Genomic DNA, 12,615 nt, shown 5'->3' with positions numbered 1-12,615 from the left:
ATAACTAAAAATAATGAGTTTTGCTCAAAGATCCAAATTTAATCGATGATTATAAAAGTAAAACATTAAATTATAATTTGACAAACTAATTAAGGGAAAAAGAAAATGAGAAGAAAGAAGTAGGTAATAATAATACTACGATTTTATTTCTAAATTAGAAAAAGAAGAGAGCAGCACGTGTTATTCGTCTTCTCTAACACTTGCGAAACAAAAAGGGGGAAAAGATCCGAGTTCCGACCCGTTCCATAGAGATTTGACAAAGAAGACTTTTCAAAATCAAAATTAAGTATACCAAAAGTGTGGCCGTCTGCCGGACTCCGACGACCCTCAGACGAACAGCTCTCAATTCGGGGCTGGGAATCGTCTATAAAGGTATCTCATTTTTCCGTTCGATCCACTGTGTTACTCTTCCAAATTCCCTTTTTTAATCACTCAATTTTGCTGATCTGATTGGAAATTGATTTAGATCTGACAATTCCAATTTTAAGATTTGATCAATTACTTATTATATCTGCCGAATTTTCATTTTGGACAACACTATGGCGCATTGCCTGTGCTTTCGAATTCGCTAAAGGGATGATCTTGGATCATTTTTGAGATCCTTTCTATGCCCCTCCCCTGCCGTCATATTTTCTTTTTGGATGGTAGTGCTGATGGCGTAATTGACAAATTTAAACATGATGGTGTTGAATATGTTTTCGGTTTTCTCCTTCCTTTTTTGTTTCAAGGGAGATAGGGGTGAAATTTATAGTTGTTGTTCTATGGATTCAAAACATGTAAGGCAAAGCTTAGTATCTCTACTTATCTGGACACCAGGTTTGTAGAGTTAGGCATTGGTTTGTGAATCTTGCTCGAAAAATTCTAATGTGATTGCCTGGCAGAGTGATCAAGTAAATGTGACCTAAAGCTTTTAGATTGGTTTATTAAAATGTTGAAAGAGACAAAGAAAAAAGGCTTGATTTTGAACCCTCGCGCAAGTGGAGAAATATGAATTACTTGACGAGTATGTACTAGTGCACTAGCTATGATACTTGGAATAGTATGTGTTAGCATGGTAATAGAGGTAAATATTTGTCGGATTCAAAATTTTATTCAACCCATGGCTTACAGGGCTGCTCTGCATAGTGCCGCGCTTTAGATAGATAAGGAATTTCTTGTTGCATGGCATGCAGATTTTTTGTTTGTTTGCATAGAAATCCATGTTTATCTCAACTGACTTGGATTAAATTACTGTTTGAGCATCTAAATACATGGTGTTATTAAACAGTAAGAAATGCATAGATCTTAACTGGATATATGTGTATATGGTCCTGTTACATTCTTTATCTTCTATGACAAAGTGACTATCTTTGTTATGAACAAGTAAACCATTTTTTCTGAAGTTTCTTTCTTGATGTTGGTGTTCATATAGTTCTGCTATGAGCCTGTCAGGATTGTTGACCTTTTAAGTCTTAGTTTCATATCCACATTTATTAGCATGGACGAGATACAGGAAGTGTCTTCATTCTTTGCTTTCTCACTTCATTGCTTTACTTATCTCATATCAAACAACTTGTTGCTGCTCAGGGTAACGGTTCGGCCAAGCAGCAGCCTGATTCATTGTTTTTTCATACATTTCCAATTGAAGTGAACTGAATCATAAGTTAAAATTATGATGGGGTGCCCTAATCAGCAGAGTGGAGTAGAACCCAAGGATCATACTATAAAGCCTTCCAGAGGTGCCTTAGAATGTATGGTGAATTCAGAAATTGGTGCTGTTTTAGCCGTGATGAGGAGAAATGTTAGGTGGGGATTTCGTTATACTGCTGAAGATGATCAACTCGAGTATTCTCTCATCCAATCTTTCAAGGAATTAAGAAAAAAGATATTCTCATGGAGACATGAGTGGAACAATGTTGATCCACTTCTATACCTTAAGCCCTTCTTGGATGTGATCCAATCTGATGAGACTGGTGCACCGATAACTGGTGTTGCATTGTCATCTGTTTACAAGTTCTTGACTCTAGGAATAATCGAATCAGCTGACATGAATGTGGACAAAGCTTTGCAGCAGATAGTTGACGCTGTGACAAGCTGCCGTTTTGAAGTGACTGATCCTGCCTCTGAGGAAGTGGTGCTAATGAAGATACTTCAAGTTCTTTTGGCTTGTATGAAAAGTAAAGCATCAAAGAATTTGACCAACCATCACGTATGCAACATAGTAAACACTTGCTTCCGATTGGTTCATCAAGCAAGTGCTAAAAGTGAACTTCTGCAGAGAATAGCACGCCACACGATGCATGAATTGGTTAGATGTATCTTCGTTCACCTGCCTGACATTGAAAGCAGAGTGTGTGCTGATCCAGAGGTAATTGAGATTCTCTTTCTTTTCGGCCCCTGTATTGTTACTTGGAGGTAGGGCATTCACTTTTATGTTAGTGTAACTTTCAACAGACAATTACTCAAAGCACTGTTTCACGTATGAGGGCTTGTTTGTATATATTTTATTGTGAACTTACAACTTTATGCTACATCATTTTCTTAATCAGAGTTTACCATACAGGGTAAACACTTCCTAGAAAAAGACCAACTATTATGTAAACAGAATTAATGTTGATAAAAAATCATATAAGCCTTATCTAAATAAGCAGTTGCAAGAATCCAAACACGGAGATGCTAAGGAATAAAGTTTACTCTTTGAAATCCAATGCAATTGATGTAAATTACGCTCACTAACTTGACCCTAGAATGGCTTACACTTTTGAGTCTTGTCAATTTCCTGTATATTAGCTCACTCTCCTAGTTATGGAGCTTGCATACTTATGGCTTTCAATTCAGCCTGTACACTAATTTAGGCCTAAGACCAAACTGATAAATTTAACTGCTTTGAACTGGATCTCGTATGATGCATTTTAGACACAGAGCAGTTTACTAACATATTGGGGACTCGGGTGTTTTCTGTCTATTGATAGTTTTCCTGAGCTCTAAATTATATCAGCTAAGGTTTTTGAGATTTAGATATTTCATTTCTTAAGTTCTTGAAACTTGAATACTAGTATCACCCTCTTGTATATTGTGATTCATAATGCCATTTTCTTGCAGACTGGCAAGAAACAAGAAGACAATGGATGTTTTGATGTGGCCGTAGGGAATGATCAAACAGATGAGAAAACTAGAAAAAAGGATATCGCCTGTAATGGAGAAAACCCAATGATGGATCCTCATGGGGTCCCCTGCATGGTGGAGATATTTCATTTCCTATGTTCTCTTCTGAATGTGATGGAGTCCATTGAAATTGGTTCAAGATCCAACCCTATAGCGTATGAAGAAGATGTCCCATTATTTGCGCTGGGTTTAATTAATTCAGCCATAGAACTAGGTGGTGCTGCTTTTGGAGATCATCCCAAGTTGTTGGCTCTGATACAGGAGGAATTGTTCCACAATCTGATGCGTTTTGGGTTGTCAATGAGTCCTTTAATTCTTTCGACAGTTTGTAGCATTGTTTTAAATTTGTATCATCATCTGCGTTTTAAGTTAAAGCTACAACTTGAAGCCTTTTTCTCTGGTGTTTTACTGAAGATTGCCCAGAGCAAGCATGGAGCGTCGTATCAACTTCAGGAGGTTGCCATGGAAACACTTGTTGACTTCTGCAGACAGCATATGTTCGTGGCAGAAATGTATGCAAATTATGATTGTGACATATCCTGCAGCAATATTTTTGAAGAACTTGCCAACCTGTTATCAAAAAGCACATTTCCAGTTAATAGTCCACTTTCAGCTCTAAATACGCTTGCCCTGGATGGTCTAATTGCCATGATTCAGGGTATGGCTGAGAGAATAGGCCGGGATTCATTAGTTTCAGATCAAGGTTCATTTAATCTTGATGAATTTAGACCATTTTGGGTAGAAATATGCAAGGACTATAATGATCCTGATCATTGGGTTCCTTTTGTCCATAAGATGAAGCAAATAAAGAAAAAGTTGTTGGTTGGTGTTGATCACTTTAACCGTGATCCAAAGAAGGGTATGGAATATCTCCAAGCAGTGCATCTGTTACCTGATAAACTTGATCCAGAAAGTGTAGCATGTTTCTTTAGATTTTCAAATGGCTTGGATAAGAATCTTGTTGGGGACTTCTTGGGAAGTCATGAAGAATTCTATATTCAAGTGCTTCATGAATTTTCAAGGACATTTGATTTTCAGGATATGAACCTAGACACTGCCTTGCGTATATTCTTGGAGACGTTCAGATTGCCTGGAGAATCACAGAAAATACACAGGGTGCTTGAAGCGTTCTCTGAACGATATTATGAGCAAGCACCAGATGTTCTGGCTAACAAAGATGCTGCACTTGTGTTATCATATTCACTAATCATGCTGAATACGGATCAACACAATACACAGGTCAAGAAGAAGATGACGGAGGAAGATTTCATCCGCAACAACCGGAGAATAAACGGAGGAAATGACCTCCCTCGAGAATTTTTGTCTGAGCTTTACCACTCCATCTGTGAGAATGAGATCCGGATTTCCTCAGATCGAGGTGCTGATACCCCAGTGCTGCCACCAAGTCATTGGATTGGTCTGGTCCACAAATCGAGGCAAACTTCCCCGTTTATTGTCTGTGATCATGGACCTTATCTTGATTATGATATGTTCGCTATGCTGTCTGGTCAGACAATTGCTTCCATCTCAGTGGTTTTAGATCATGTGGAGCAGGAAGATGTCTGGCAAACATGCATTGATGGATTTCTTGCCATTGCCAAAATTTCAGCCTCCTACAGCTTTGATGATGTATTGGATGATTTAGTAGTATCTCTATGCAAGTTCACAACTCTTTTGCTTCCATCATATACTGATGAATTTATTGTTACATTTGCCCAAGATAATAAAGCTAGATTGGCCACTTTAGCTGTCTTTACAATAGCAAACAAGTATGGGGACCATATTCGTTCTGGTTGGAAAAACATCCTGGAATGCATTTTGAGCTTGCATAACTTTGGCCTTCTTCCTACTCGTCTTTTTAATGATGCTGCTGATGATGTGGATTCTACTTCTGATGCCTACAAAAGCAAACCTGCTGCAGCTTCCCCATCAGCACCTCATGTGCCTTCATTGGCTCCATCAAGGAAGTCATCTGGCTTAATGGGCCGATTTAGCCAACTGTTATATCTTGATGCAGAAGAACCTGCACCTCAGCCAAATGAAAAGCAGCTTGCTGCCCGTCAGCAGACTCTTCAGACTATTCAGAATTGTCACATTGACACCATCTTTGCTGAGAGTAAGTTTTTGCAAGCAGAGTCCCTTTCACAGCTTGTCCGGGCCCTCGTGATGGCTGCGGGCCGGCCTCATAAGGGAAATATCTCTCTGGAAGATGAAGAGACTGCAGTATTCTGTCTAGAGTTGCTGATTGCAATCACGATAAACAACCGGGATAGGATAATGCTCCTTTGGCAAGTTGTTTATGAGCACATAGCAAGTGTTGTCCAGTCAACAACAATGCCTTGTACTTTAGTAGAGAAGGCTGTTTTTGGTCTGCTTCGGATATGCCAAAGGTTGCTTCCTTACAAGGAAAACCTCACAGATGAGCTCCTCAAGTCACTGCAACTCATCTTAAAGCTTGATGCAAGGGTCGCCGATGCTTTTCTTGAACAGATAACCCAGGAGGTGATGCACCTTGTCAAATCAAACGCTATGCAGATACGATCTAATATGGGCTGGCGGACAATTATATCTCTGCTTTCTATTACAGCTCGGCATCCAGAAGCTTCTGAAGCAGGATTTGAAACTCTATCATTCATCATGGCTGATGGGGCCCACCTACTGCCTGCTAATTACATCCTTTGTTTAAATGCGGCAAGCCATTTTGCTGACTCCCGCATTGGAAGTGTTGATCAAGCTGTGAGATCCTTAGACCTGATGGCTGGGTCACTTGTTTGTCTTGTTAGATGGTCTCACAAAACAAAGGATGCTCTGGGGGAAGAGGCTGCTATGAAAATGTCTCAGGATATAACTGAGATGTGGTTGAGGCTGGTACAGGGACTCAGAAAGTTTTGTTTGGATTGGAGAGAAGAGGTGCGAGGTCATGCCATCTTGATGTTGCAGAGGTGCTTGACAGTAGTTGAGGGGATTCACATTTCAACTGATCTGTGGTTGCAGTGTTTTGATCAGATCATCTTTACAATGCTGGATGAATTGCTGGAACTTGCACCACAAGGTTCCTTGAAGGATTACAGGAGCATAGAAGGAGCAATTTTTCTGTCTCTGAAGCTCATGTTCAAAGTGTTTCTACAATCACTGGAGCATCTCTCACAGTTGCCATCCTTCTGCAAACTATGGTTAGGGTTACTGGATCATACTGAAAGATGCATGAAGATGAAATTTAAAGGTAGACGGAGTGAGAAGATTCCAGAACTTGTCCCTGAACTCCTAAAGAACACTCTACTTATCATGAAAACTAGTGGAATTCTCATACCAAGTGATCCTGTAGGAGGGGACAGTTTCTGGCAACTAACGTGGTTGCATGTGCACAAAATATGTCCATCCCTTCAATCAGAAGTTTTCCCTTCTAGTGAATTGGAGCAGTTGCAAAAGCAGCAAATTCAAGCTGGATGTAGCCCTCTCTCAGAGGGAAGTGTTCTAGTCTCACCTAGTTAAAACACATACTGAAGATTCATGTGGTTGATGACAACGCTTCATTTGGTGAAACTGACATTCTTTATCCATGACCATCATTAGCATGGTGGGAGGACACATTGTGCAGCTGAGAACGTGTCAGGCGTTAGGCGAAATACGTTCATTGAAGCACAAGCTACAACCTGCTGGAGCAAAGATGATTTCTGATTTACAAGTTGTGATATCTCCATTCTGAATGCTATATGGTGCTTTACTGTTAACAGAGCCTTGTTGGCTTTCGGGGGAAGAATAGGGAGGGTTGCCTCGTGCAATTTTGAGCTTCTGTAGCGGTTGCTGCACTTTTAAGTTTGATAACTTAGCTGTTACCATTTTTGCTGTACAATATTGACTTCACTACAAATTAGCGATTGATATATGATGGTATGAAAGGTTACGGTTAGTTGATACATTTGGTTTCTTAAAAATTATGTGTTCCAATTACATATAAGATATAGATTGCTCTTATACTGTTTGATGCAAGACCATACCGAAAAACATGGATATAAAACACAGCAATATCAAGACAAAATTGTTTGGTGCTACTTTTATGTTGTTATTTCACTGTATAATTTACTGAACTAGCAAGGATTTACACACTGAGCATGTGAATTTTGGCAAATTGCCTTCTTATTTTTGTTGTTTTTAACCTGATTACATAAGCAACTGAGATTTGAGAAGCAACTTAGATTTTGGTCCAATAATAGAGTTTTATTTCCTTTCCACGCTGTTTTGCTTCCTAATATCTTTTGCTTCTGAAAACTTTCTCGGCACAATGTAACTTCATTGAAATCTGCACGAAACATTAAAAAGGAACAAAAGCAAACCTTAAACAGGGTGTTAGGGACACCATTGAGCACCTAAAGACTGATTAAGTTGAAATATGCAAACCCGTTTTCTGACCAAGTTGAAATATAGGCCAATTCTTGCCACCACATTACAAGGCTTTATCATCCATCGATCACATCTATGCAAAGATGGAAGTGTTTGCAAATAGATTTACATACTCTCTGAACTGAGATATTTCAGTCTGACACCATAATATGTTAAAAGAAAAACGGTAGAAACAAAGATACACAGAGCGCACCAAAATTGGCAAGTTAGAAGTGACAATTATGTCTGATATAACTGCTCACTGACAATAACGACGAGGATTTTAACCACTCAGCAAGCTACGTAACCCATATTTAAAGCCCCAAATGCTGAACTTCAATTTTGTCTGAGTCCTCGTCTTTGAAGATGTTTAACACTTAAACGCTCATGCGGCATCAAAAAGCTAGGCATCAGCTCAACCTCATTGAGCAATCTGACTTCTCATTACTTTCAATACAGCCTTCAACATTTCTAAAAACTGCTCAATAGTTTCAATTTGAGCATCAACGGCATCACAAGTACTTGAGCAGTCCTGGTTGTACATGCATTATACCACATGTTTCATGCAGAGAAATTAGAAGTTGATGTCATCTTATAAATTCAATTTAACAATATTAAAGTTAAAATACCAACATCTATGGCAGCTGCAAAAGCCTTCTTCCTTGCCCTGGTATTTGCAATTTCAAGAGCTGTGCTTCTTACCAAAAGAATCTGCAGGTCAACATTATTGTCAGCCTAAATCAAAGAAGAAATTAAATCGGTGACTGGTATAAATGTCGTTAGGGATGGCAATGGGGTGGGACGGTTGCGCGGCAAACCCGCATAAGCCCGCAAAGACCTTAACCCGTCCAACCCCTCCCCACATACACTGATCTACTATTTTCAACCCGCCCCATATAATCCCGCTCCGCATAAGCTGTTTTTTTGTGTCTGCAAATCTCAAAAATTCTACTAAGCATGTTTTGAACTCATGTTATGATGCATAATTACCTAAGTATACATGTACTAATATAGATTGGATTATTATATACTATAATATTATGATGCATAATTACCGTAGTATTGTAAGTCTCAGAAATTCTAGATGTATAAGTGACCAAAGGAGGCTCGTTTGTTGTCTATCTCTTTCTATAAAACATTTCTCGTCTTTAAAAACAAAAAGAAATTCAACATCTAAACTAGGATTATAACATGGTTTAGATAAAACTTATTGTCTTTTCAAATATTAACAGTTATTGTAAATAGAAAGAAAAGGCAATTCAGTTTCGTATTTAGCATGTATTGAAAAAATCTATTTAACCTGACTTAAAAAAACATTTCAATTCGCACCCGCACCGCCCACTAAGAATTGAAAAATAAATATTTCAACCCGCCCCACACCCGCAATGATGTACCCAGCATAGGCTTAAACCCGCTCCACCCTGCACCCACCCTGCCCCATTGCCATCCCTAAATGTCGTCAACAAGAAGAATTTAATATTAATACCATTTTTCCACGGAACATGTCCCTCTTGAGAATCTCATAAGAAACATTCAATATCTCTGCATTCTGCAATACAGGCTTTTTAGCAATAATCCGAGCAGAAATGCAACCATGTAAAAGAGAAGTGACCTGAAGCTACTAAGGGCATTGCACAACACTGATAGAACTTTCTGATATGCCCAAAACAGGAGTTCTGTACCTTTCTTATTGTGTTGAAAGCAGTTGGATTTCCGGTTGGTAAGCACCTACATAACATCCCAGCAGGTCGCCAGAATGATTCATGAATACCAGAAAGGTTAACTTGATCAAACGCCGCGGCTTTTAAGATGTCAGAATCATCAGCAAGTTCCTTGAACAGTCTGCAGCTGTGATGAGGAAATCAGGATCAGAAGCAGCATAATCTGCAAGATAACCACAAGAGATATGCAGACACCTTTTACTGGACCCCTTTTGATGTTGTAACACGAAATTGTAGACACCCATAGGACATATGTTGGGTCATATACAAGGCAGAAGTTGATACACATAGATGATACATCAGCTTTGACAGGAACTCAATTTCAAAGTTAATAACAGAAAGAGTAGTTAATCACATCAAAAGAATAGGAAAGGACATAGAAGTCACGGTAAATAAGGTCAACAGTAATCTAGAATTAAGAAACATAAACAAGAGAGAGATATCGGGAATGATACTTACACTGATAAAGTTCGGGCAAGATTTCCAGCTCCATCAGGTGACACAGCAACATGATACATAACGTGCTTCAACACATCAAAGTTCAAATCTGTTATTTTAGATTGCCTCTTCCGCTTCATAATTGCTGAAATAAATTCAAGAGAGTCAATGAGACTTCATTGCTTAACCTCTTTTGATTCATTTTATTGGAAGAGAACAGCAGAAGGAAACCAAAAAGCTCAGTTTAAATCTACAAGCCCATAATGTGAATTGCAAGATAATGTAGAGTAAAATAAGATAAGTGAGCCATGTTTTAGAAAACTGCACAGCTTCTTCACTTATGTAAGCATCACTTCACACCACAAACAGTATCCAAGTATCATCTGAAAATAAAGATTTTAAAGCTCGCTAATGAATAGCTTAACAACCTTGGGAATAAATGAATATTGAAAAAGGAACTTGTTAAAAGGGATAATCTGAACAAGATCAGTCAACACTCGCATCAGCTGGCTTACAAGAATGTAGAATCTAAATGAAGAAAGACGAAAAAATTATGAAGGAGAAGGACAATTTTATCAAGTGAGGTTGAGATTTTTCCTGCTTATTGCTATTGTCATCTTTTTCATCTGTTTTGAGTTGAGGGTCCATCAAAAACAGTAGCTCCACCTTTTCAAGGTAGAGATAAGGTATGCGATTACGTTACCCTTCCTATGGGTTAATTGTGGGATTACACTCCGTTTGCTGATGCTGACATATTAGTTTTCAAGACCATATTGTAAGTTACATAACTGATGTTTCACAAATCTTTGGCCAAATTTCGGAACTATGAAAAATGTGACACTGACAACATAGTCCAAATCCAAATAAAGTAGAATTGACATAAAAGATTCAAATATCCAGGCGTAATTGTTCGCAAAGCAATGCATAGTCCAGATTCCATGTTAGAGAAACTTAAAAATGAACAGAAAAGCCCCCACCCAACCTCTACGGAATGAAAGGCCGGGGCAAAGAACCAAAAAAAGAAAACCCAATCTATATAACTAAAAAGAAACTTCCAGGCTAATCAAGAAAGATAACATAATGCAACAAGAAACCTAATCTTGAGCTATAGGATATACCCAATTTATACTTTATGCCATAAAAGAAAATGGTCTTTTCAACACCTATATTACACACCCAATTTATACTTTATGCCATTAAAGCGTCTTTTTAATAACCATATAACCAACGGCGAAATCGATTAATACAAAGAAAAACAAATTGAAAAATCAACCAAATTGGAGTACTGAGCATAGAGAAGAAGATAAAGATGCCTAGAAAACACAGTGCAACAAAAGTGATAGATTCAAACCATGTATCATAACAAAATCGAAATGGATAAAGAATATCAGTCAAGAATTTGCGATAATAATAGAGGAAGATGAAAACGTAAAGAACCCAGATACCTATGTCGACGGTGAATGGCGGAGACAAACGGCTGTGAAATTGGAGACAACATCCAAATAGAGTATAATTGATATAAAAGATTCAAATAGGCAACTTTTGAACTAGTTTAGGAGGTGTAACTGTTCCGAAGCAATGCATAATCCACACACTCCATGTTACTGGAACTTACAAATCAACAGAAAAGCCCCACCCAGCCCACCAGGACGAAGGGGAGGGGCAAGAAACCCAAAACTGAAACCCGATTCATATATGAATATAAACAAAAAGAAGAAAACTTTAGTCAAGAAAGATACAATAATGCAACCAAAAACCTAATCTTGAACTATACGATATACCCAGTTTATACCAAGTAAAGGAAATCATCTTTTTAAGACCTCTATTGCCCTAATCCATTAATACAAAAAACCCCAATTGAGAAATCAACCAAACTGGAGTCCTAAGCATAGACAAGAAGAGAAAAGATGCCAAGAAAACGCACAAGTAATTTATTCAAACCGCTTAACGTTGCAAAACGTAATGGATAAAGAATCTCAGTCAAGAATTTGCGATAACAATAGAGGAAGATGAAAGGTAAAGAACCTGGATGCCTGTGTCAACGGTGAATGGCGGAGACAAACGGCGGTGGATGGCGGAGAAGACGGCGGAGATGATACGATGACGACGGTGTCAAACTATGACACTGTTCTCTGAGCCTTTTCACTTTCTGGTCTACTTCTAAAATGAGACAATAAATAGGTTTTTCTTTCAAAATAGAGTAGATAATATAAGTTTAAAACAGATCTAAATAATTAATTATTTTTTTTGCTTTATAAATAAAAATTTAAACATATACTTCCCCATACACTTCACTTATCCTCTTTACTGTACTGATGATTAATATTATAATAATATTTCATATTAATTAATGTATACGGTTAGGTTTTAGGAGCTAGTTTTAGAAATGTATAATTACGAGGGTAAAATAAGAAAAAATCATTATTTTTTTTGGCGAACATTGTTAATATTACCTATATAAATAGAAGCAATAAAAATACAATCTAAGAAGAACTCGACATTCTTATGATTGGATGATTGCAAGCCTCAAAGAACCTTTAATCTAGGGTTAACTCATTGGTGGCCCTCTAAAGTTGACACGATATATGACTTAGACATTTTAACTAGACAATATTCATTTTAGAAACCTAATATAGAGTTTTGCTGTGTCATTTTAACACTTTTTTAATATCAACAGAAATACATAAGGCGTGTGTGTTACACTCGCGAATGACGTGTAAAGTGACGAATTAAATAATGCCAATATGTTATTCGTATAAAAAAAAGTTATTAAATAATTATTTTTAAATAAAAATGAAAACTGACCAATGAATTAATGACAAATAATATTTTTTATTCAAATAATTAAAAAATAATTTTAAAATTTAATAAATAAAAGGATCCTCCACCCCTAGTTTTCTTCTCCAAACCAAACATCCCCCCCCCCCCCCCC

At 37.7% G+C, this 12,615-nt stretch overlaps 2 protein-coding genes across 5 annotated transcripts; one reads left to right on the top strand and one right to left on the bottom strand.

Annotated features, from left to right (window-relative positions):
* The first annotated feature begins 165 nt into the window (after nucleotides 1-165).
* Nucleotides 166-7,063, top strand: LOC107011435 (ARF guanine-nucleotide exchange factor GNOM-like). Of its 2 annotated transcripts, none has more exons than XM_015210943.2 (3): nucleotides 166-372; nucleotides 1,567-2,347; nucleotides 3,082-7,063. In XM_015210943.2, exons 2-3 carry the CDS (start codon nucleotides 1,652-1,654, stop codon nucleotides 6,634-6,636), a joined length of 4,251 nt encoding a protein of 1,416 aa, XP_015066429.1. In that variant the 5' UTR covers nucleotides 166-372; nucleotides 1,567-1,651; the 3' UTR covers nucleotides 6,637-7,063. The 2 variants fall into 2 exon arrangements, with proteins under 2 accessions (XP_015066429.1, XP_015066430.1); XM_015210944.2 differs by lacking the exon at nucleotides 166-372 and adding an exon at nucleotides 419-1,063.
* A 440-nt stretch (nucleotides 7,064-7,503) lies between these two features.
* On the bottom strand, nucleotides 7,504-11,866 carry LOC107009092. 3 transcript variants are annotated; one of them, XM_015208363.2, is made up of 6 exons: nucleotides 11,709-11,866; nucleotides 9,705-9,828; nucleotides 9,207-9,372; nucleotides 9,011-9,073; nucleotides 8,158-8,235; nucleotides 7,504-8,056 (listed from the first exon to the last, which is right to left on the bottom strand). In XM_015208363.2, exons 2-6 carry the CDS (start codon nucleotides 9,821-9,823, stop codon nucleotides 7,946-7,948), a joined length of 537 nt encoding a protein of 178 aa, XP_015063849.1. In that variant the 5' UTR covers nucleotides 9,824-9,828; nucleotides 11,709-11,866; the 3' UTR covers nucleotides 7,504-7,945. The 3 variants fall into 3 exon arrangements, with proteins under 3 accessions (XP_015063849.1, XP_015063851.1, XP_015063852.1); XM_015208365.2 differs by lacking the exon at nucleotides 9,011-9,073; XM_015208366.1 differs by lacking the exons at nucleotides 9,705-9,828; nucleotides 11,709-11,866 and adding an exon at nucleotides 9,441-9,698.
* Nucleotides 11,867-12,615: the final 749 nt, after the last annotated feature.

Source organism: Solanum pennellii, chromosome 2, assembly GCF_001406875.1.
Source record: "Solanum pennellii chromosome 2, SPENNV200".
NCBI classification, from domain to species: Eukaryota; Viridiplantae; Streptophyta; class Magnoliopsida; order Solanales; family Solanaceae; genus Solanum; species Solanum pennellii.
The sequence above is the reverse complement of the archived record's forward strand: the minus strand, read 5'-3'. Positions and strand labels throughout refer to the sequence as shown.

Coding starts and splice junctions, on each gene's coding strand:
- LOC107011435 (XM_015210943.2), top strand. CDS start 1,652: ATGATGGGGTGCCCTAATCAGCAGAGTGGAGTAGAACCCAAGGATCAT. Junction 2,348..3,081: donor GAGTGTGTGCTGATCCAGAG/GTAATTGAGATT, acceptor ATTTTCTTGCAG/ACTGGCAAGAAACAAGAAGA.
- LOC107009092 (XM_015208363.2), bottom strand. CDS start 9,823: ATGAAGCGGAAGAGGCAATCTAAAATAACAGATTTGAACTTTGATGTG. Junction 9,074..9,206: donor CTTTCAACACAATAAGAAAG/GTACAGAACTCC, acceptor CCTGTATTGCAG/AATGCAGAGATATTGAATGT. Junction 8,236..9,010: donor ACATGTTCCGTGGAAAAATG/GTATTAATATTA, acceptor GTTGACCTGCAG/ATTCTTTTGGTAAGAAGCAC.